The sequence below is a fragment of the Schistocerca cancellata genome, chromosome 2 (genome assembly GCF_023864275.1).
Source record: "Schistocerca cancellata isolate TAMUIC-IGC-003103 chromosome 2, iqSchCanc2.1, whole genome shotgun sequence".
NCBI classification, from domain to species: Eukaryota; Metazoa; Arthropoda; class Insecta; order Orthoptera; family Acrididae; genus Schistocerca; species Schistocerca cancellata.
The window spans coordinates 210,381,668-210,403,436 of NC_064627.1; the positions used below are offsets into that span (position 1 = coordinate 210,381,668).

A 21,769-nucleotide genomic window follows, 5' to 3' on the forward strand; every position below is an offset into this window, starting at 1 on the left:
TCGATAACTCTCAAAAAACTACAGTCACTGGAGTGAAATAAATAAAAAGGGAAGTATAAGCACTGATATATCGCCATAGATAAGAAAGTTCCGTGTGTTAGAAAAATTGACAAAACACTCTCCTCCTTGTGTGCTATCATTAGCCAAACTTTCGTTTCGATGTCTCGAGCAGTTTAGGAGATATGAGAGATGTTGCGAGTATTTCATTCTCGCGGGCGTGAGATCGGAAGTGAGCGCGCTACATGGGATCCATTTTCTCGAGATCGGAGGCAGATAGAGACCTCCTCCCAAATCTAAACAAAAATTCAGCATCTTAGCTAAACTTCATACGCAGCAACATATGGTGTAATACGCACCAAACGCAAAATCATAGCGACCCCCAATTTTCGTTGCAAAGTTCTTGAGTTTTGCGTAGTGTCGTACTAAAATGTGTATATCACAATAAAAATGGTCAGTAGCGAGTTGATGGGCATTTCGTCACGAAGCTGACATATAACGCTACAAGTAAGGCTAAAATCATATATTTTCAGTTAATAGTTTCTCTAAAATCGTTTGAGATAGATAACAGCTTGCGCGCGCTTCGGTTCTGTCAGCGCAGAGCGTCGCCAGTCGGCGCGTGCACAGTATGGTGTACGCGTCGCAATATGCGCTGCACCCGCGCGACCCGTGCATGTCGTGCTGTAGTGTCGTGTCACGTCACACGTGCTATACGCGTCTCAATTTGCGCCTAGCCTCGCTCAGCTCGCAGTGCACGTGCGTTGATCCAAGCGCACCAGGATGAGTTTACCGTACTGCCCTTGCCGCCAAACTCGCCGGATTTAAATCCATTCGAGATTGTGTGGCAGCTCTAGCCATGGATCCTTAACCGAGAAACATAGCACCACTGCCCATGGCACTAGAGTCGATACCGTGGTTGGTTAGTTGATTTGGTGGAGGGGACGAAACATGGAAGTCATTGATCCCATCGGATTAGGGCAGGACTGAAAAGGAAGTTGGCCGATCCCTTTCATTGGAACCATCCAACCATTTGCCTGAAGCGTTTTAGGGAAATCACAGAAAATGTAAATCAGGATTGCCGGATGCGGGTTAGAACCGTCGCCTTCCCAAACGCGATTCCAGTGTGCTAACCACTGCATCACCTCGCTCGGCGGTCGGTGCTTTCCAGAACGTCATTGACCCTCTTCTCCACGTCCTACGGCGATCTGAGAAGCAAAAGACTTTTGACAGGTGCTCACATTGGTATAACTGGGCAGTGCTCATGTGTAATATCGGTCAACAGGAAATGGCGAAGGAAGCCCCTACAAACGGTGCCACGAAAGAGATAAAAAACGTTGATCACCTGCGATCATTCGGATAACTTTAATGGATAAAAATGAAAAACCGACTTCTGACATCTGATCTGAAAGGACAGTCTCATGTAGTGTTTGGATAGTCCCAAATCATGAAATGTTACAGATTATGGAAGTTAGAAACAGGAAATACAGCGATTGTCTGATTGTTGTATCTTATGAAAATATCGTTTTTGAAAAATCGGGCAAAAATGTAACAAAAGCGACAACCATTGCAGGCAATGAAACAGCTGTAGGCTATATATATATAGAAACGGTGAGGATTTGGAAACTTGCGTAGCTTGCAAACAAATCGATGTAAACAGGACTGAAGGGGGAGTGGGTGCTGAGAACTATTACGCCTGCAATAAATGAAAACAACAGAAGTCGTTCTAGGCGACAAGTCAGATCACCGAAATGACTGAAGGACTGCAAAACAAATGAATAGAAGAAGGCGTGTGCAGTTGAAAAGGAGAGTACACCAAGATAAAAGTCCACCAAAGGTACAGGAAGCCGTATAAGCTGACGATAACATGAAAGAACTCTGCTCCAGTTTGTGATCTCATCTGAAGGAGTCAACCTCACAGCGCAGGACCGCCGAGAAGTCAAAGTTTCTGATGAACTGGTACCTCAAGAGAACAGTCTGTTAATCAATGCGTAAAGCGATGCTTTGCTAGACCATTGCAGCACCATTATCCAGCACTCCTGTGGTAAAGAATTGTGTCCTTTATATATTAATGTAATAAAGTCAACTAACATTTCATGTGTTCTTGTTTGACGAAACATCTCCAACATCAATCAAAGAGTGCACTGTTATGGCTGCACGAAATTAGTTCCATCTTGTCACAGCAGGTGTGTTTTGAGAAAAGTGAAATAATGGGAACAAAAAAAATATGTAAACCCGGAATTTTTATGAAAGGATGTTGAAGTAGCACGTCATGTACAGTCGACTCGCCTTACGGGAGAAGATGGAACACTGACTTTACACCAAAAATCACATGCAAAAGAAATGTTAAGAATTGGAAATGGAGAACTGGAAACTGTGAAGAATTCTCATCATGAATGGACAGCTACAAAACGCGGCATATGAAGACAAGCTCAGCGAACAGGATGCATCAGAAACAAAATCTCGATTAGAAAACATCTATACTAGACAACGGGTAGAAGGATAGACTTAGAAACTTATTTAAGTCAGTTTAGCAGCAACACGAGTGAGGACCATTGTCAGGGAGTAAAACACACAAGTCAGGTCAGAATATAACAATTTAAACTGATGCAGGCTGGGGAGCTCAGCTAAATCATGGTAGATCTTTTGGTGGATATCTGACAATTTTGAGAGTGTAGTGATAATCTGGAGCAGCTTAAATCGACGCATTGTTATACTAATTGCATATGAAGTAGTCTTTTCTGTAAGCGGAATGGATGAGGAGCTTATGTCAGTGACATGGCTCAAGGTTATGTTCAGTACAATTCTGTGGACATCTTCATTGAAAATCAAGGTGCGAAGAAACTTGGCTGAAAATCGTGACGCTTTGGAATAATCCAAGCATATGGCTGTAAAAATTTTCTTCGTGCGAGACGAGTGGAAGTCAAAAACATAAAATATGATTGTACATCAAGTGGGAAGAATGTCGCTGATTGTCTGCTAGAGTCAGTCGACAATCTGAAACTGAAAACTCATCAGATTACTGGTCTGTAGGTCAAGGGTGGGGGGCGAGGTGTCAGCGATGTGGACTATCTTTCTTGCCAATACCGGAGTATTCATCCTTGTATACATTTTATGACGTATTGCATAAGACGTTCTGCATGTATGCCAAAATAAATATGTTCTATCGTTTGCGACTTGCTGTGTGTGTGTGTGTGTGTGTGTGTGTGTGTGTGTGTGTGTGTGTCTGATCTCCCTGCCGATTTTAGAAGACTAGCAAATGTCGTATAGTGGACAAGCATCAAACACTGATCTCTCATTTGAAGTAATATAGTTACACTCATATTTTGGATTTAAAAATTTATTTTTATAGCCGGAATCCAAACAGAGTGGATTAGTGATTTATAGTAATGAAGTCACTTTCCTGTGATAGGTCGTAAGTTTGTTGACTCTCAACATTAAATCTCATATAAAATGTTTTCTTGTAAATCAGTTCAACGACAAGGAAAAGAGGAGTTAAAATGGGCAGTCATGCACTACGATGCTGCAACATTTGATGTGAAGAAAACTCTCACGATTACTGCTGTTCTCTATACTTCCGAAAATACTGATTTGCAGGTAACTACTAGAGACGCTGCATGTACAAGTAATATGGTTATGTGGAACATAAAAGCTGCTGACTTTGCTGTAAAAAGGTATCTAAGGACTTAGAATACAGATTGTGCAGTGACAACAGGACTTTCTGGCACAATCACTCGAATGATCGGCCCACATATATTGGTCAAAAACGAGAAGAGTTTGCTTCAGTTCGTATCTCAAAAATTCCATTAACACTGCCCAGCAGTGAAAATATTTCGGCTTCAAAATAGATGATTCGTACTTATTTCCACCTGCTGAATTCCTTAATAACAATAACAATTAACGATTAGCTCTTAGTTTGGCAACAAGGTAACATGTCATTCTTTTCAGAGCCTATATTTTCTGTTTGGAGAGAGTTTTACTTTTGAAACTGGCACTCCTGTCAACTACAAAATTCAATGTTCTTCAGCTGCCTGTGTATTACGAATATACATATTGTTGCTGTCAGTGTCAGTTTAATATTACTCCTCACGTAATTAGAGCAGAATTTCTGGTGCTTAGCATCTTCTGGGGTGTAAAGTTTATTAACAAACCACGACAATGTGTAAATTAAGGGAACAACATTTGTTATATTTGAGGTGAAGTAACATTTTCGTCACAGAAACATTATATGTCACCTCTTGTAAACACTGCCTATTGGCATTATTTTGTCATGTAGGTACGGGATCTGGATAAGATATGGCCTTCAGATATAGGTTGCAACTCTTCTTCTTTTGTGCTATGAGAAGGGCTGAATAAAACAAAAACACCCTGTGGCTTTTTCTGTACCTATGGTTCGGCGAGAACTACTGTTAAATGACTACTATTTCTGATTGACTCCACCTGTAAGTACAATTGTCAATGGAAAAAAAATGCGAAGAACAATGCCCGAATCTTCCAGCTTTTATTTCATTTACTCTACATTCAGATACTACCAGTTCCTACTCCACCCCCCCCCCCCCCCCCGCCTTTGAGTGAGAAGTAAGAGATGAAGACAGTGTGAGAGAAGAACGTAGCGCCATTTCTGCAGCCCGGGACCCTGATTTTGAGGAAAAAGATAAGAAAGCACACGGACTGAGACAATCGCCGTTGAGTGTTCTCAATCAAGAGCTTTATTTGTCAAAGGAGAAAGCAGCTTTTAAGATCAAGAATACAGAAATAGAATCTTCTCCAGTATGAGGTCAGGGTCTCACATTACAGAAATCTGGTTCCTAATTTTAAGATAAAAAACAGTATTGTTATTTGCTGCGTTATTAATGGTTTGATGAAATCTTTGTATGTGAACTGTTATCCTATGGAATGGAAACTGTTCATAGACCCCTCCAAGCTAAGTTTGAAAGCTGGATTGTTTCACAGTGACAACTGTCTTACTTCTATTTCTTTTGGTCATGCAGTTTACATGAAGGAGACTGATGCATAAATGTAAGTCCTCCTCGACTTAATCAAACATGCTGAACAAAAATGGAAAATATGTGGTAATCTAACAGTCATCGTTGTTCTCTTAGGAAAGCAACTAGCCTACACTAATTACTGTTCCTTTTTTGTATGTTGGACAGAAGGGACAGAAAATCACATCATAAGCAGTATGACAGTGGGCGATCCAGATGATTCTTTTGTAATTTTTCACTTGATCACTGACCCCCGATAAGATAATAACTAATTTGTCTCTTACGCAATTGTTCTCTGTCTCTCCCCGAATTTTATCCGTCGCTCCCTCCTCTTTGGTCTAGTGTTTTGGGGGCCAAATAGCGTTTGAGTATGGGGATTCCGTTCCATACCATCAAATTGCCTGAGCAGTGGCAGCACCTGTCGCCCACCACCTCCGAGAACTGCACTGCTGTCTCACATTCTGCAGTCCCTTCAGAGGTTAACACTTTTTTAATAGCTTGGTCAATCTTAGTCACAGTAACATAATCATTGACGTATTAGTGGTATCAACAGGGTAGAAGTGATGGAAACTACTTCACAGTAGTGAGTATGGGGAAAAAGTTAATGTTTTCTGTAAGCCGAAAATCAAATTTAGTCTCACCAGAATTAATAGTGTGACCTAGTTACTAAACCTGACTCTCCATAACAGATCATTTCTCGAGCTTCATACATCAGTGCCGGCCTCTCGGTCGTGACAACATGTTGTTTAGCTATTTGGCATCTTCCTCAAGTGTCTGTGAAAAACGGTATCTATAAAAACCAAACACACAGTTGGTTACACCCATAAATAACACATCTGTAGACTGCTGAAATGTGGTGTGTACATTCCTCAAAGCAAAAAGTATTCTACGAACTTTATACCGACGCGGAGGCACAACAAATAGTGATTTTGACGTGACGTGTGGTTCAATAGGAATCTGCCGATAGCCTGATTAAATACCCCCAGTACTGAAATGCTTGCCGATTCCTAACCACTCAAGTGTCTCTCATTGTGTGTCAGCCTTATCTGAGATGTGCATATGCAGTATCGATAGCAGCCATTTTGTGGTAGCCTCTTTCTCCATTTTCTGATTAACTGCTGGATAAGATTCCACAAAGTGGGGGCGATGTGATGCTGAGCGGTGATGTATGGGAGTTCACCGCATACGTGAGGGGAGTTGGCTATACAGGCGGCACTGTGTGATCTTTGGGGCTTCCGCTGCTGTGTATATGTTTGCCTTCATGCACTGCGATCATAACAGTAGAAAAGGCAGCCTGACCTGACGGCTCTTTGTGCTGAGACGCCTCTCTGAATTTGATAAACAAGAAATCTTATCATTGGACGGATTGGAATCTGACCTTATCATCTCAAAACTGTTGGAACCTATGTGGTCATCAACTGCTTCCGTCATTACAGCGGCGATTTGAACCGTTTACACAGGTGCCCTGTTGTATTAGGCTGCTTGTAGCCGTTTTGAGCACACATCATGATTTGTTGTGGACATGTATTATTTTCTAAATTTTAGTGCTACTGTGCACCAAGAGTATCGTTACCGTACTTACTGAAGGTGCGAAGCTGATAGGTGCTCACTGGAGCTTCATGAGTTACATTGCTATTCTTTTAGTGAGCTGTGGTCTTAATGGATTTGCTATAAAATTTCCTTGTTGGTTTGCATTTTATGTCCTTGTCCATGCTGTTAAGTTCATTTGTGCATATGTGCCTGTGTTAGAAGGAACGACTTTAATATATTTCTGCATAGGATTATTTTTTATAGTTATTGTGTATAAATGATAAAGAAGTCCAGAAAGGGGCTTTGCTGTACAGTTATACCTGTATGTGTCTGCTACCAGTTGCCTCAATTGACAGCTAATTCAAAGCAATGAGCCATCTGGGTATCTTAATGTACTACTTAAATTCTGAGTGCACTAGATAATTAAGGTATCTGTTTACTTTTAGTAACTCTTTCTGACTGCTGGCTATAATTATGTACATTAACATTCACTGTCTCTTAGTTGGAACAGAAATGTTTTCCCCAGTGGAGACCTCATGTACGTATTTATGAATGTCCAATCTCTTTATCATGTACAAATGCTACAATTTTTGGGCTTCACAACAAAATAAATCAACAAGTCGGTGTAGCAGTGCGGAGCAGTTTGTTGTCTCCAGAATATGCGGAATGGGTCGGTTACATAAGTCCACTCTGTAAATGAATATAACTACTATTGCTATGCTGCATTGTAATTATTTCATGAAAAGTTATTTGTTATAACAGTTAATATTTAAAAATTCATGGTTTTATTCCCTAAGAAGAAGCCATGCGTACAAAGTATATTTTGAAAGTGGTACATATTTTTGTATACATCTTACACGTAAAATCGTTTAAAAAATCACCTAATACCATTAGAGCATGAACAAACATTCTCCATCCTCTAGAAAAAATTCAAGTTGGAAAAGGTTAAATCAGCTGGGCAGCTAGTTACACTTTCGTGCGCTTCAGTTGAAATTTTTGAATGCTTGAGTCACATTTTGGATGAGGTCGACCCTTCGTGATTTTGCCTCAATTTTCTGTTGTCATTTATTGTTTTGCTCCACACTGCTGCACCAGTGGACAAAAGTTAATTTTAAGAGTTTTTATTTACGCTTTCTGACCATTCAACAGCGTTAACTTTTCTATTATTGATTTTCATTGAGTTCTTTTGTTTTTTGAATACTTAATTTCTTTGTTGCCACAACCTATTTTGCCTGATTTATTAATTTGGCAGCAGAAGGCACTTTACTTTAATACCTTGGTTGTAAGATCTATTTGCTACTCCATTCTTTCTGATCTGCATATCTGTAAATCTGAGGTTATCGAAGTGTGTGTATGAACTCCTCCCAGGTCCCTGGACCAAAATGGTGCAAATTTGACACATGAGCTCATTGCCCCAAGAGGACCGACATAGAGGGGTTTGCATCCCTCTAGCTCCAAGGAGGTACAATATGTGTGCTTTCCATAAAGGCTGCCATACATGACAGGTGTTTTGTGTAGGAATGATGTCAACCTGCCGTAACGAAGTGCTTTTAAGTGCAGTCTACATACAGTGGCAAGAAACAGTTTTCAAGCCTCTGATGTTTAGGTGGCCCAGCACAACAGTAGTGTTGTTTTGAAGAACAAAGTCCTGATTTATAAACCTGCTTAGCATGGCACCCTAAATGGCATGGATTCCAAAACCTTGGCATACAGGCTGTGCTGCATAAGATGCATGTTGTGGGAACAGTACCAGCCAGCCTTATCTACCTTACTTGTATGGGCTAAATGTGAGGATGGGCATACCAGGGGCAAAGTTGAGAGGGACAGAGGAGCAGATGGTGTGGGTGAGGCGTATAGAGGAGAGGGATATGTGAAGGTATATGGTGCTGAGTGTGTGTATGTATATGTGTGAACTCTTCTCAGAACCCTGGACTAAAGTAGTCCTCATCTCACACACAAATGATGTGTGAGCTGCTCACGATGTGGTGACAGGGGATGAAGGGGATGGGTATGGAGAGAGGGGCAGTGTGAGATGGACAGAGAAAGGAGAGGGTGGGATAGGGAGAGGGAGAAGTAAGAGATGGAAAGTAAGGTGAAATGGAAGAGGACATTTTTTGATAGGTGGGAGCAGGAGGTGGACAGATAGAAATGAGTGGATTTGATGTACAGAGAGGAAGCAGAGAAGAAGATGGACCAAATGATGTGCACATTACATGTAAAATACAGGTGCACAGGGGAAGTCATAGGCAAAAATCTGGTTAATGCTCTACAGGACTTGTTTTAAGCCTAATTCTCTATGGCTATTTATGACGGACTCCTCTTCCTAAAAACAAACTAAATTAAATATTTTCTAGTACTTATGTGAGGTGGTTTACAGACTCTAGCTTGTAGCCAGCCATCGTCGGGGATTATGACTCAAATCATCTCTATTTTAATCTTCAGTGGGTCTCACCAATATTCGAATCTGGAATTTGATGAATATTATGTACAATTTTGAGGTGCCCCGCTTACTGTGAACTTATACACTGAAGTGCTAAAGAAACTGGTACAAGCATGCGGATTCAAATGCAGATACGTAAACAGGCAGAACTCGGCGCTGCAGTGGAAGCTCTGTAGGGGTGTGGGGCAAGTGTAGTTTGAATGATTCGTCTAGAAAAGACTCTGACAGGTGACAGGGTCTTTCTGTATGATCACCTGCATCCATTCATATCCATTGAGCATTCCGAAGGACTTGGTAAATTCCAGCAGGACAATGCGACACCCCACACGTTCAGAATTGCCACAGGGTGGCTCCGGAAACGCACTTCTGACTTTAAACACTTTCGCTGTCCAGCAAACTCCCTAGACATCAATATTTTTGAGGGTATCTGCTTGCAACGTGCTGTTCAGAAGAGATCTCCACGCCCTCCTACTCTTATGACTCTATGGACAGGCGTGCAGGATTCATGGCGTCGGTTCCCTCAAGTACTACTTCATATATTAGTCGAGTCCATCTCATGTCCTGTTGTGGCACTTCTGCATGCTCGTGGGGGACCAACACGATATTAGGATCGTGTACCAGATATTTTGGTTAGTCACTGTAATTGGCCTTTGTCCAAAAATATTGTTTTGTAACTGTAATTTATTTATTGGTCAGAAGGCTTAGGTTAATATTAAAATTTGGACATTTTGTGTGTGTGTGTTTTCTTTTTAATGTAATGTAGCTGAGAGATGTTGCAGTTGTGTTTGAGCTTGTACTCACCTGTGGAGCTAAATGAACAATAACCATCTGTTTCTCTAAATTATTTACCTAGTGGAGAATTGTAATGCTTATTTAATGCGTTTGATAGGGCACTTTCTCAAAAATCATAAGTGCTTCCACATTAAGTGTTTACTATTTTGTTTTGTTGGTAACTCTCAATGTCAAATTGTTTTTAAGATTTAATATCCCTTTATCGACCCAGAACCTCACTCAATGATACGTTTCCCTACCAACAGTAGAAGAGTGTAGTTATGAAAGTATGGCAGAGTTCTGATCCAGTGTAGTGATAGGGAAAGACAAATTCTGCTTTTTATTGTGTATTTAATTTTAGTTTCAGGTAACTGTGAACCTGTGGTCTGTCATGGACTGCAGAGAGGCCCTAGGACTCTTACACATAACAACAAGTTGGAGTATGAGTTGGCTATAGAGAGCAGGGAGGAGGGCAAAATGACTGTATTGAGTTTATGCTTGCTTACAGCACTTAGTCCCAGCCTTGTGCAGGCTGAAACCATTGGCAATGTAAATGGCAGCTTCCTGTTGGGTGTGTAGGCGAACATTGAGCTTCTACAGAGGAGGATTCCTATGGGGGGCCGGGTGAGTAGGCTCCAAACTCAGCCAAACCACCTAGCTAAACATGTCGAAGAACTATTTTTTCCGAACACCGATCCATCAGAAGTGCTCTGTTGAAGATTCGTGCTATAATTTTATTTGAGTACAAGTTGATGTTAGTTTACTGAACTTGCTGGAGGATTCTGTATGGAAAGAGGCTTCTGTTCGCAGACAGCTCAACCATCCGAAGGCGACACAGTCAAGGGACTAGGTCCTGTTAGGAATTTGGAAGTTGTTTAACAAGTTGCCTCACCCACAGCAGTCCGTAATTCAGGGCATTAAAAGCCCATATGTGGATACCAATGAACAACTAGTCGATTTTTTTAGCTAATTTGGTGACATTTCAGGTGATTTTTAGCCCTTGCTCGAGATAAATTAAGTATGATAGTTAAAGCAACCATTGACGGCGAAGAATCATTAAGTGGATATGCAAAGTATTGCAGAAATCTATACAACCGAATTCACAATGATCTTGTGAGTAGACATTTCTATCATGTTCAGGGACAGAAAGAGAGTGTGGTACAGTATATTTAGGATATCTGGATCGCCATTGTGGCCCTGTGCTTCGGCGTTTTGAAGGTAGAGGACTGCATAACGTATCAGAGTGAATGGACCCAGAGGACCAGTGACAAAATATGTTCAGCAGCAAGCCTCTGATATTCGCTGAATTAGATAAATTGGTTTCAACTATTAAGAATGTTAGTTGCAGTGACGAGGTTCGCGTACCTTTGCTGTTCAGGTCTAATCTACAGCAGGATAGGACTGCCAGTCGGTCTACTTCAAATGTGTGTTAAGTCTTTTGGGACTTAACTGCTAAGGTAATCAGTCCCTAAGCTTACACACTACTTAACCTAACGGCGTCTGTCTACTCAATCTGATCCCAAGTTAGCCAGTGAAAATACATGTTTTTAATACAACCAGTTCGGGCACTTGGTGCCCCACTGCTCCAAGCCTGAGGAGAGAGAGAAGGGTTGCAGAATTGAGACTACAGGGGTACAGTCAACAGTAGGAGCCGTCGTGGATTAATAAAAAATTGATGTAATATCAATAACATTCTGCGGATTGATCTGCCTTTCGTTGGTGTTACCATAAACCATGAGATTTTTGGTAGTGTAATAAATTTGCCAGTATTTGCAAGTAAGTGACATAGTGATGGTCATATATGCCAACTGTTAATGACAAGTCACTAACTGTTGTAGGGAAACACTATTTTTGACTTAGTGTAAGGGTATTGTCATATCGCTGGCTTAGTTGTGGAGTATCTTTGCGGCCAGCCGCGTCTGTAGTGACTCGAGCGCGGGACCGGTACTGTTATGTTGTGCAGTGTGTAGCTTTGCATGTGAGAGGCTTTTTTTAGTATTCAGGTTGAACTGTTGCTACAAGTTCTGCTACAGTAAAGTGATTAAATATGGAAGTAATTCAGAGGAAAGTGCGTCAAGATGTAATTAAAAATGAGCAGTGCCGCCGATAACGCACGTATTTGTGTAACCTCTCGTGGCGTGTCGCACAGTATCAACCATCCGCTCCGTGTTCGGTCTCCCAGAATGAACTGATGGGAATCAGTAGAAATTAGTTACCATAATAGGGTGCAGTCAAGTGCCATTGTCTTGTAGCGAGCGTGAGGGGATGCGTTCGATCATCGCATTTCCGCATTATCACCAATCACCCGCGCCGCCACGGTTACGCGCACACTCGTACAAGTGAGAACTGAAACCTGAAAAATTAACTTTACGAACAGTGTTATATCATCACTAGTGACAAGGAGGGCTATTACCAGATATCTGTACGTGTCACAAGCGTAAGAACTTTCGTTCGATCATTCGGCTTCCGCATCACCAACAATCACCAGCGTCGTGTCGGTTACGCGTACGCTCGTCTGAATTATTTTGGACTGTTAATCATCAAGATTGTTAATTGGGATAAACATTTACGATTTAGACTGTAAACAGTGCAACCTGTGGTTTCCATGTCGTCTCAGAATATGGACGTTCATACCACACATAGGACAGTGTTGTGTTTTCACGTTGAGTGGCTCCCCTAAACCCGCTTGCATTTTTCGATAGATAATTTCTGGCAAGCCAACAGCAGTGTGGGGCAGAACAGTACGACCGCCGCGGGATTACCAGGTACGTGGTGTGGACAGGGCGCACGGTCGCGAAACGACAACCACTTAAAGGTACAACCCACCCATTTGTACTCCCGGGCGTGTTACATTAGGAATGAGGAATACTCCTGACTTATAGAATTTTGTGTAGTACATGGGTTGTGCACGGATGTACTCCTTGGGTGTTTTCTTTTTGAATGATTTTAGTCATACTTAGTTATGTAGATAGAACTGTTAACTCGATCTGGTTATGCAGGATAGAGCGGATCAGTTTATGTTTGTGGTGGGGGCCGTCATCAGTTACTGTTAGCTGCTCAAAACACACAAACTTTTATTTTCTCTAAGAACCACTCAATTACACATTGCCTTAAAAGGATCAAATTAAAATAATAGGCTGAAGGCATAGCTAAAAAAACTTGCGATAGCTCCTGGGATGAAGACCCAAAACCACAACAAAAACAAGAATGGCTGAAGGCCCGACCACAAGGTACAAAAATTGCTCTAGAGAATACACGCAGCTGAAGGCCTGGCATAAAAAATATTTCACGTAAATACACGGCTGAAGGCCACACACAAGACGTTGAACAACTTAGGGCTCAGGGCCGGGATAACAAGAATTTCAGATAGAGCAAATTAAAAAAAAAATAGTTTTAAACAAATAAATTTTCAGAATTTTAATTTAAGACCGCTGAATGCGTTATCTTAAAAATATTTCACGTAAAAGCATTGGTGAATGCCACACACTGGACATTGAACAACTCAAGGGCATAAGGCCTGGATAACAAGAGATTCAGATAGAACTAACTTTCAAAATTTAGTTTTTAAACAAATCTATTTTCAAATTTTAGTTGATGTCAGCTGAAGGCCTTATCTTAAACATCAAGAAACTAAATTAGTTGGCTGAAGGCCTCGCACAGTACATCAGATTAAATATAAAATTTTAGAAAAATGTTAAGTAACTAATATTTACTGCTTCATTAAATGTCTGTCTTACGACTTAGATTTGTGGAAAACAGTCACTGCTTTTTGAGTGTGGATTTTTAAGATGTTGAATAATTCATAAAAAACAGTGTTGACTGCATCTTTTTCAAATTTTAGCAACCAGAATAAGAAGCAGAATGAGAGTTATCTGACAGTGTGAATAATGTACATCTGTGTACTTTGTTGTATGAAAATGGAAGCAACACATCGTAAATAGCTTAATTAATGTGTAGTTTATAGTACGCGAAATAAAGACCTAAAATTACACAACAACCATATACTCGCGTAGTAATTTACAAGAAATAACATGACACTACGAAAGCTGTGGCTTCAAAGAACATAAAATATGACCTACATCACTGACATTAAAAGTGAAAATTTTAATGTAATGTGGATGACAGTATACATACACATAAATAAACAGTTAAATGCGATGTATTTGTATAATTTCATCTGCTGTCAAGTAAGTGAAATAAGACACATCATGAGTTATAAAATGTACCATTATCCTTATTTCACATCTAATTATCGACGGGTACCAACATTTCGTACTGGAGACTACACGGCTAAATCATGTTTACATATCTAACTAAATAAGATGCAGTGTAGTAAAGAGGGTCTCCATACAACTATATTTCCGCTAAGTTCCAATAATATCCTTAGAGTCATCCTGGGTGGGGCAAATGAAAGTGGCACAGAGAACAGAGTTCAAAGGCACAAAGAAGCACAGCAGAGGGAAGAAAATAAAGTACTAACCTGACCGTAGTAGATGTTGAAAGTGACCACCATTCATCTCTTGGCACTTCTGATCACCGGTTAGCAAATTGCTGAAGGTGGATTTGAAGTTGAACAGGTGGAATTGTTTCAATCTCATCTGGAATATTCTGCTGCAGTTCTCAAATACTATGGGGGTTGTTGCGATACACCTTACACTGAAGGGCTCTCCACACAAAGTAACCGCACACTGACAGATCAGATGACTTGGGTGGCCAGCTAGGACTACGATCAGGCTGACCTTTCCACTGCCGTACTCACTTTGACACAGCCTGCACTATGTTCAGAACTGGTTTCGATCATGTGGCAGGCGTACAGGGGATGTGCTCATCACGGGATATGATGGTATGCATACATTCACGTCCAGCCTATCCACTCGCCTGCGCTGCTTTTATTTGCGCTACTCAGTAGTGTTGTGTTTCACATGTAACTATAGCATCTCTGACTGTCAGACGTAAAAATTTTCGATCTGTAAATCATGCAGTAGCATATTATATGAGTTACAATAACTGCGTAATGAACTTTATGAAATAAATAAGTAACAGCGTTGTTTGTATTAATTCCAGTCCATGTACCACGCATTTATATGCACAGGGCTATTGTTTTATAGCTACATTGTGGGTGCCAATAGACTTCTTTTCGACTAAAAGAAGGTACATTTATATATATGGGACGTTTATGGCTTGGTCTATTATGTGTTTATGTTAACAGTTAGGTGCTATATTTCTTCAGCAAAAACTTAAATCAAAATGAAATTGTAATATGTACAGCAACAATAAGTAGGAACGGGGTTACATACATTTTATTGCGTGGTAATGGACACAGACACTGGAAATATTTACACTAAATCATGACTCAAACCAAAATTCCTAAAGGTAAGTTTTATTTAAACACGTCACAAACACAATCCAGGTTAACAATACTTCCTAGATCAAGTGCCTCTCCCGTAACATGAGTGATTCACACGAAATACCATTGCAACATTTGCTCAAAATCTGTGCTTCTTCCATATCTGCAATAACTTTTATGTCTGTTTAGAGTGATCTCAGGGAAAAGTGGGTGTGATGGTGATTCGTGCCTCCAGTGAAACACATAAGCTATTGTTACAGTTCGTACTGGCGATATGTCATATTATCACAAAGATCACATTTGGTCAAATTATCTGTAGATACTACATTAACCTGCCATATATTTAAATAATTCTGTGTTTCATTTTGTGTAATTTTAAGAATACCTTCACATTTTATTTATTTATACTATTCGTTAATTTAATGTGACAGTTGTGGTACAATATTTGAACAAGATTGGTGATGGCTATGATTTCGTCTGCATATTATACTTAATAAATGCAATATAATAATACCTGCAGAAATCATTAGTGTATAGCGTCTTACCTACATTAATCACTTCCAATCGCTAAATTACATTCAGGTCTCATATGCCATCTGCGATTACGTATGAGCTCTCATTAGCATATCACAGTTTACTCATAGCAAAAGCAAACTCTTATCGCAAGCTAAGCTGCTTCAACACAAGCTCTCAATTGCGTCTTGTATGTTTCTACTATATAAACGTACCAGCCAGATGAATAGCACTTAAGAATTACCTCCATTCGTGAGCGGGTTACGCTGCCATTTACCATTACATATGTTGTTCACACAGCAGGAGCTTACTGTGCCGGGGTAATCTGAGCCAAGATGACGACGTAAGTGACGACAATGGCTAGTGTTGACACCAGCAGCCGGCGGTCGACCGTGAAGAAGCCGGCGGCAGAGAAGCGCAGTGGAGGACTGTGTACCAGGAGCGGCAAGAATGCCTCCAGTTCTGGACAGTGGCCCTCAGACGCCACAGAAGCCCTCAGGAAGAGGGCAGTGGCAGCAGCTGCCTCTTGTTCAACCGCCGCACATGACAGGGCGACCGTGGACAGTCGTAGCCAGTGAGACGTCAGCCACATGAGTGAGTTGCCCACCGAAGAGCTGAGGTGCAGCTGTGAGGTCCACTGAGGCTGCAGCTGTTTCAGCAGCACTTCGTAGGCGCTTCGAGTGGAGCAGCACATCGACTGCGCTACAGTGACAGCCACCGGCGCTCCGAAGTGGTCCTGCAGCAGCTGGGCAGCGCGACCCAGTGCCAAGTACGCCTCCAGCAACTGGCGAAGTCTGCTGGGAGGTGGAGACAGTGACCTCGTGGGTCGGTACAGCGACGTCGGTGTGAGGCGCGCTGGGACAATCTCAAGCAGGCGGGAATTCAGGGAGCGGAACCGGGCCCACAGCTCGAGTTCCAGCAGAACGAACTGCAGCGTCACCAAAATGTCCAAGAATGAATAATATATTATTAGCAGGCACGTATACATTCGGGCAGTCTTTAGATCACTAGTGGCGAAAACTGTAACTGCCACAGTCAGGTATACAGCCAGCAGGAATCCTCCCAATGTCTGCATGTTGTCTTCTTTCTTCGGCAGTAGATGAGCATCTGCGTACTTCAGCTCTCTGAAGTAACGCCGCAGGTTTTGATGGTCAGTTACAATGCATATCCCCATCAGTAGCACTGGCTGCAAAGATGACAGAGTATCTGTGATCATGTATGTGAAAGTTATTAAGTCTGAAATGGAACGGTATACCATTATATTTGAAGCCAAATTCACTATTATAACAATCATTGTTACTGAGAACCAGAAAGTTGACAGTGTCATTAATTTATTGCAAACATTGTTTTCACAAAACTTGGAACACGCATTGTATCTGCTTTCCTTTGTGACAGAAATCAGCCCAAATATCCTCCACAGTTCGTATATCGGTTCGAAGCATACACGAAGAATCATCCGCTTCTTCCCGTAAGTCACGGGCATTGCGTTTAACGCAGATATGTAGCTTAATGTCTACCAATGACAGTGACAAATCTCAGAAAGAAACGAAGCAACTGAGGAAACTTTACAAGTCCTTGTATCTCCCTAGCAGTGGAACTTTTCGAACCAGAGTAACATCACTAAATGCCAAAATTCGACTCACGCTTGTCTGTGTGTAAATTGCCCTAAGACTGGCGTGTATTTTCATAATCGACGACAGACTTATCAGCTTGCCACAATCTCATTTACTAATTGTCTATTGACGTCTAAAGTAAATTGCAAATGACTACCTTAACCAATACGCTTACCATATTTTTATGCTGTTGATCAATAGCCTGTACTCGGGTTCTTTACTGCCATTTTTCCAACACGTTTCACTTTCTTGATGTGATTACTCCAGCCTCTAACTGGAATACGTTGTTCATTGTAAGTTTTAGTCTTGTTGTAGTAATAATCTAGACATTTTTCCATTAAAAACTGCTACTCTTTACTGACATACTGGTCACTGCATATTTATTCATTTGTATCACAGTGGTTGGGAAGGGAGTGGGATTGGGTTGTAGTCTCTCGCCGATGTTATCTGTATATTGAGCAAGGAGTAAAGGAAACAAAGGAAAAATTCGGAGCAGGTATTAAAATCCATGGAGTAGAAATAAAAATTTTGAGGTTCGCCGATGACATTGTAATTCTGTCAGAGACAGGAAAGGACCTGGAAGAGCAGTTGAACGGAATGGACAGTGTCTTGAAAGGAGGATATAAGATGAACATCAACAAAAGCAAAACGAGGATAATGGAATGTAGTCGAGTTAAGTCGGGCGATGCTGAGGGAATTAGATTAGGTAATGAGACACTTAAGGTAGTAAGGGGGTTTTGCTATTTGAGGAGCAAAATAACTGATGATGGTCGAAGTAGAGAGGATATAATATGTAGACTGGCACTGGCAAGCAAAGCGTTTCTGAAGAAGAGAAATTTGTTAACATCGAGTATTGATTTAAGTGTCAGGAAGTCATTTCTGAAAGTATTGGTATGGAGTGTAGCCATGTATGGAAGTGAAACATGGACGATAAATAGTTTGGACAAGAAGAGAATAGAAGCTTTCTAAAAGTGGTGCTACAGAAGAATGCTGAAGATTAGATGGGTAGATCACATAACTAATGAGGAGGTATTGAGTAGAGTTGGGGAGAAGAGGAGTTTGTGGGACAACTTGACAAGAAGAAGTGACCGGTTGGTAGGACATGTTCTGAGTCATCAAGTGATCACAAATTTAGCATTGGAGGGAAGCGTGGAGGGTAAAAATCGTAGAGGGAGACCAAGAGATAAATACACTAAGCAGATTCAGAAGGATATAGGTTGCAGTAAGTAGTGGGAGAAGAAGAAGCTTGCACAGGATAGAGTAGCATGTAGATCTGCATCAAACCAGTCTCACGTCTGAAGACCACAACAACAACAACTTCACAAGATACAAGAAACAAAAATTGACTAGCATTGATAATGCTATTCAACTGTAACGTTAGTGTGTATTTCAGATCACATATATATCTCGTGTTTGCATTATAAGAGCTGCAACTGTTCTCAGACTATTTCCCAAATCACTTACACCAAACCATTGTATACGTAAGACTATGATTCATAACATCAGCAGCAGGGGATGCCGAAACATAGATTGTTGCCGCTCTGCTGAGGGTGTAGTTGCTCATTTCGCACCTACGGAAGTGAGAGGCCATAGAGATGGGATGACTTGCTTACCTCCTTCGGCTGTCTTATTCTCGTAAGCACAAACTAGTCCCTATACCATAAGAAATGCGAACAGTGGCAGGTCGTTGCTTATTCTAGTACTTCGAATGCGGTGCCTGAAACGAATTCTTCCAACACAGTAGGTAGTAGTGAGCTCCTTTAAGAAGAAGAGAGAATGTATTGACACAGTAGTTTTATTAGTACCTAACTCTTACTGGGGAAGTCGTTTAGTACAACAGATTCGAGAACCATCCAGGGACCAAACAAGTGCCCTTAAGATACAGGTCCACGGCAGTCGTTGCTCGTCCTCGGTTGCCGTTATTAATGGGAGACTTGTCTTAGGCTAGACGAGCAATGGACTTTTTCGCTCCGCCCCAATTATGTATCCCATTCTTGTTCTTACACTTCACGTCCACAGAAGGCTGGTTGGTGGCGGCGACGAGAATAACGCGTCAGGTTTCAGTTCCGTCGTGTTGCTGAACCTCACTCAATTCGCAGCCGGCTGGTTGTGTGCGCGAAGACGTTGTTAACAGTGCTACTTCATCTTCTCCTGTTGCAAAACAAGAATATGGGTAAATTATATACATCTTTGCAGTTTCACATGTTCGTTCTATAGTAACGACTATATATAACTGTGCATCGCCTTAATCACGTTGTAATATGTTTGCCTTTGTGTGTAATATTTTTTATTTTGGAAATTTGTGGTTACGTCCTATGTGACCAAGCCGCTGAGTTCAACGGACCCTAAGCTTACACAATACTTAATCTAATTTAAAATAACTTCCGCTAAGGACAACACACACACCCATGTCCGAGGGAGGACTCCTACCTCCGACGGGGGAAGCCGCGTGAACCATGACAAAGCACCCGAGAGCGCCCGGCTACCCCGCGCGGCATGTAATATTTTAGCTTTATGTAACTTTAATGTTAATTTCAATGAATATAATGAGGAAAACTGGAGAGGTGCGTGCGAAGGAGAGAGCAATTTCCCATAGTGAGGGAGTCGAACAGTTCGTGCATGTCGAAATGCGAAGTATTGTAAATACAGACGAACACTTAAATTCCGAATACTGTATGGAGTTATTATCTCCATGAACACTGTATAATCAAAGTAACCGAGTGATTCAAATACTGTGAGCTCCTACAGTGCTACAGGGTATCTCGTCAATGGCTGGACTGAACTTGCTGCTGTGGCGTGAGTTAATGAAACAGAAGTTCTTTATAATGTGTTATTTGCAAGCTTTGTAAGTAGGCTGTTTATGTTTTCTCTATGTAAGTAGGCTGTTTATGTTTTCTTTATGTAAGTTTGCTGTTTATGTTTTCTTATTGGCAACGTTACGTAGCGCTCTGTATGAAAATCACTGGCTGTGCTGTGTGCAGCCTGTGGCTAGTTTGCATTGTTGTCTGCCATTGTTGTCATGAACTGCTATAGCTGGATGTGAACAGCGCGTAGCGTTGCACAGTTGGAGGTGAGCCGCCAGCAGTGGTGGATGTGGGGAGAGAGATGGCGGAGTTTTGATAATTTGTAATACTGGATGTCAATTATGAATATTAAGGTAAATACATTGTTTGTTCTCTATTAATATCTTTCATTTGCTAACTATCCCTATCAGTAGTTAGTACCTTTAGTAGTTTGAATCTTTTATTTAGCTGGCAGTAGTGGCGCTCGCTGTATTGCAGTAGTTCGAGTAACGAAGATTTTTGTGAGGTAAGTGATTTCTGAAAAGTATAGTTTAATGTTACTCAGGGCCATTCTTTTGCAGGGATTTTTGATAGTCAGATTGCGTTGCGCTAAAATTATTGAGTGTCAGGTGAAGCACAGTCTTGTATAAATTGTTCTAAGGGGACGTTGCATATGTCGACCCTTAGCCTAGGATACCTCACTGGAATCTTCTGATGTTTTCTTGTAGTTTGTGTATTCAGTGTTCTTTTGTTTATTGCAAGCGCGTAATTGTAGAGAGAATCTCCTTTGTAGTTGCAGTCTTTCATTGTTGTACTGTAAAACAGTTGTGGCATGCATGTAGATTTGCACCAAGTATTTCGCAGCTGCGCTTGTAATTAACTACATATTATTTTCAGTGCTATGTTAATGTGTTCTCTTATTTTTGCTACTCAAATTGTGCTTTTCTGTGTTATTGTGTGAAATATTGTGACAATAATGGCGTGTGAAAAACGTAACACTCGGCTCCAAAGTAAACTGAGAAATGACAGTGAAGACGAAAGCAGTGTGTTGGCCCCACCATGTAATGAATTAACTAATATTCAAAGTAGTAATTTGGTAACTGTGCATAGGGAAATGGAGCGGGCGTCAAACAATGGCATAGGCAGTGAAACAGGTAGTGAACAGGGAAGCATTATCGATCGATCGGTCGGCAACAGCTCGCCTCAGGAATCCGAAATGATAGGACACAATTTTGCAAATACTGTAGATTCAGGTTTTGCATCCTCACCGTTTTCTCAAATGAGTCAAGACAAATTTTCCGCTTGTCAAAATGTGAATGTTGCCGGTACAAATTCACTGCCGAAAAGCACTGAGGAACATGTTTCAGACACCAGTGCATTGTTATTACAGTTAATGCAACAAATGGGACAAAGGCTACAAAAGTTAGACACAACGCTTGAACAAAATCAGAAACAAATGGGACAAAATCTTCAAAAGTTAGACACAATGGAACAAAATCAGAGACAAACACAGCAAAAGCTTCAAAAGTTAGACACAATGGAACAAAAGCTTCAAAAGTTAGACTCATTGGAACATACGCTTGAACAAACACGTGAAGATTTAACTACTGAGTTACATAAAATCGAATCGAAATGTCAGAAAGTCTGTAGTGACGTAAAAACACAAATTTGTGAGCATTTCCAACCTATTTTTTCGCGTCATGAAAATGCATTATAGAATCATGAAACAGCCATAAAAGAACTGCAAACTATTGTTCATGAAAATCACGACACCTTGCAAGCTAAAATTGACT

General features: G+C 41.0%; 1 protein-coding gene across 1 annotated transcript in view; it reads right to left on the reverse strand.

Moving 5' to 3' along the window:
- Positions 1 to 15,887: 15,887 nt before the first annotated feature.
- LOC126152538 (gustatory receptor 68a-like) overlaps positions 15,888 to 21,769 on the reverse strand; it is a 54,631-nt gene continuing 48,749 nt past the window's right edge. Inside the window, exon 2 of the mRNA XM_049916013.1 lies at positions 15,888 to 16,816. Within this exon, the coding sequence (XP_049771970.1) occupies positions 15,888 to 16,816 (929 nt within the window). The remainder of the gene's footprint in view (positions 16,817 to 21,769) is intronic.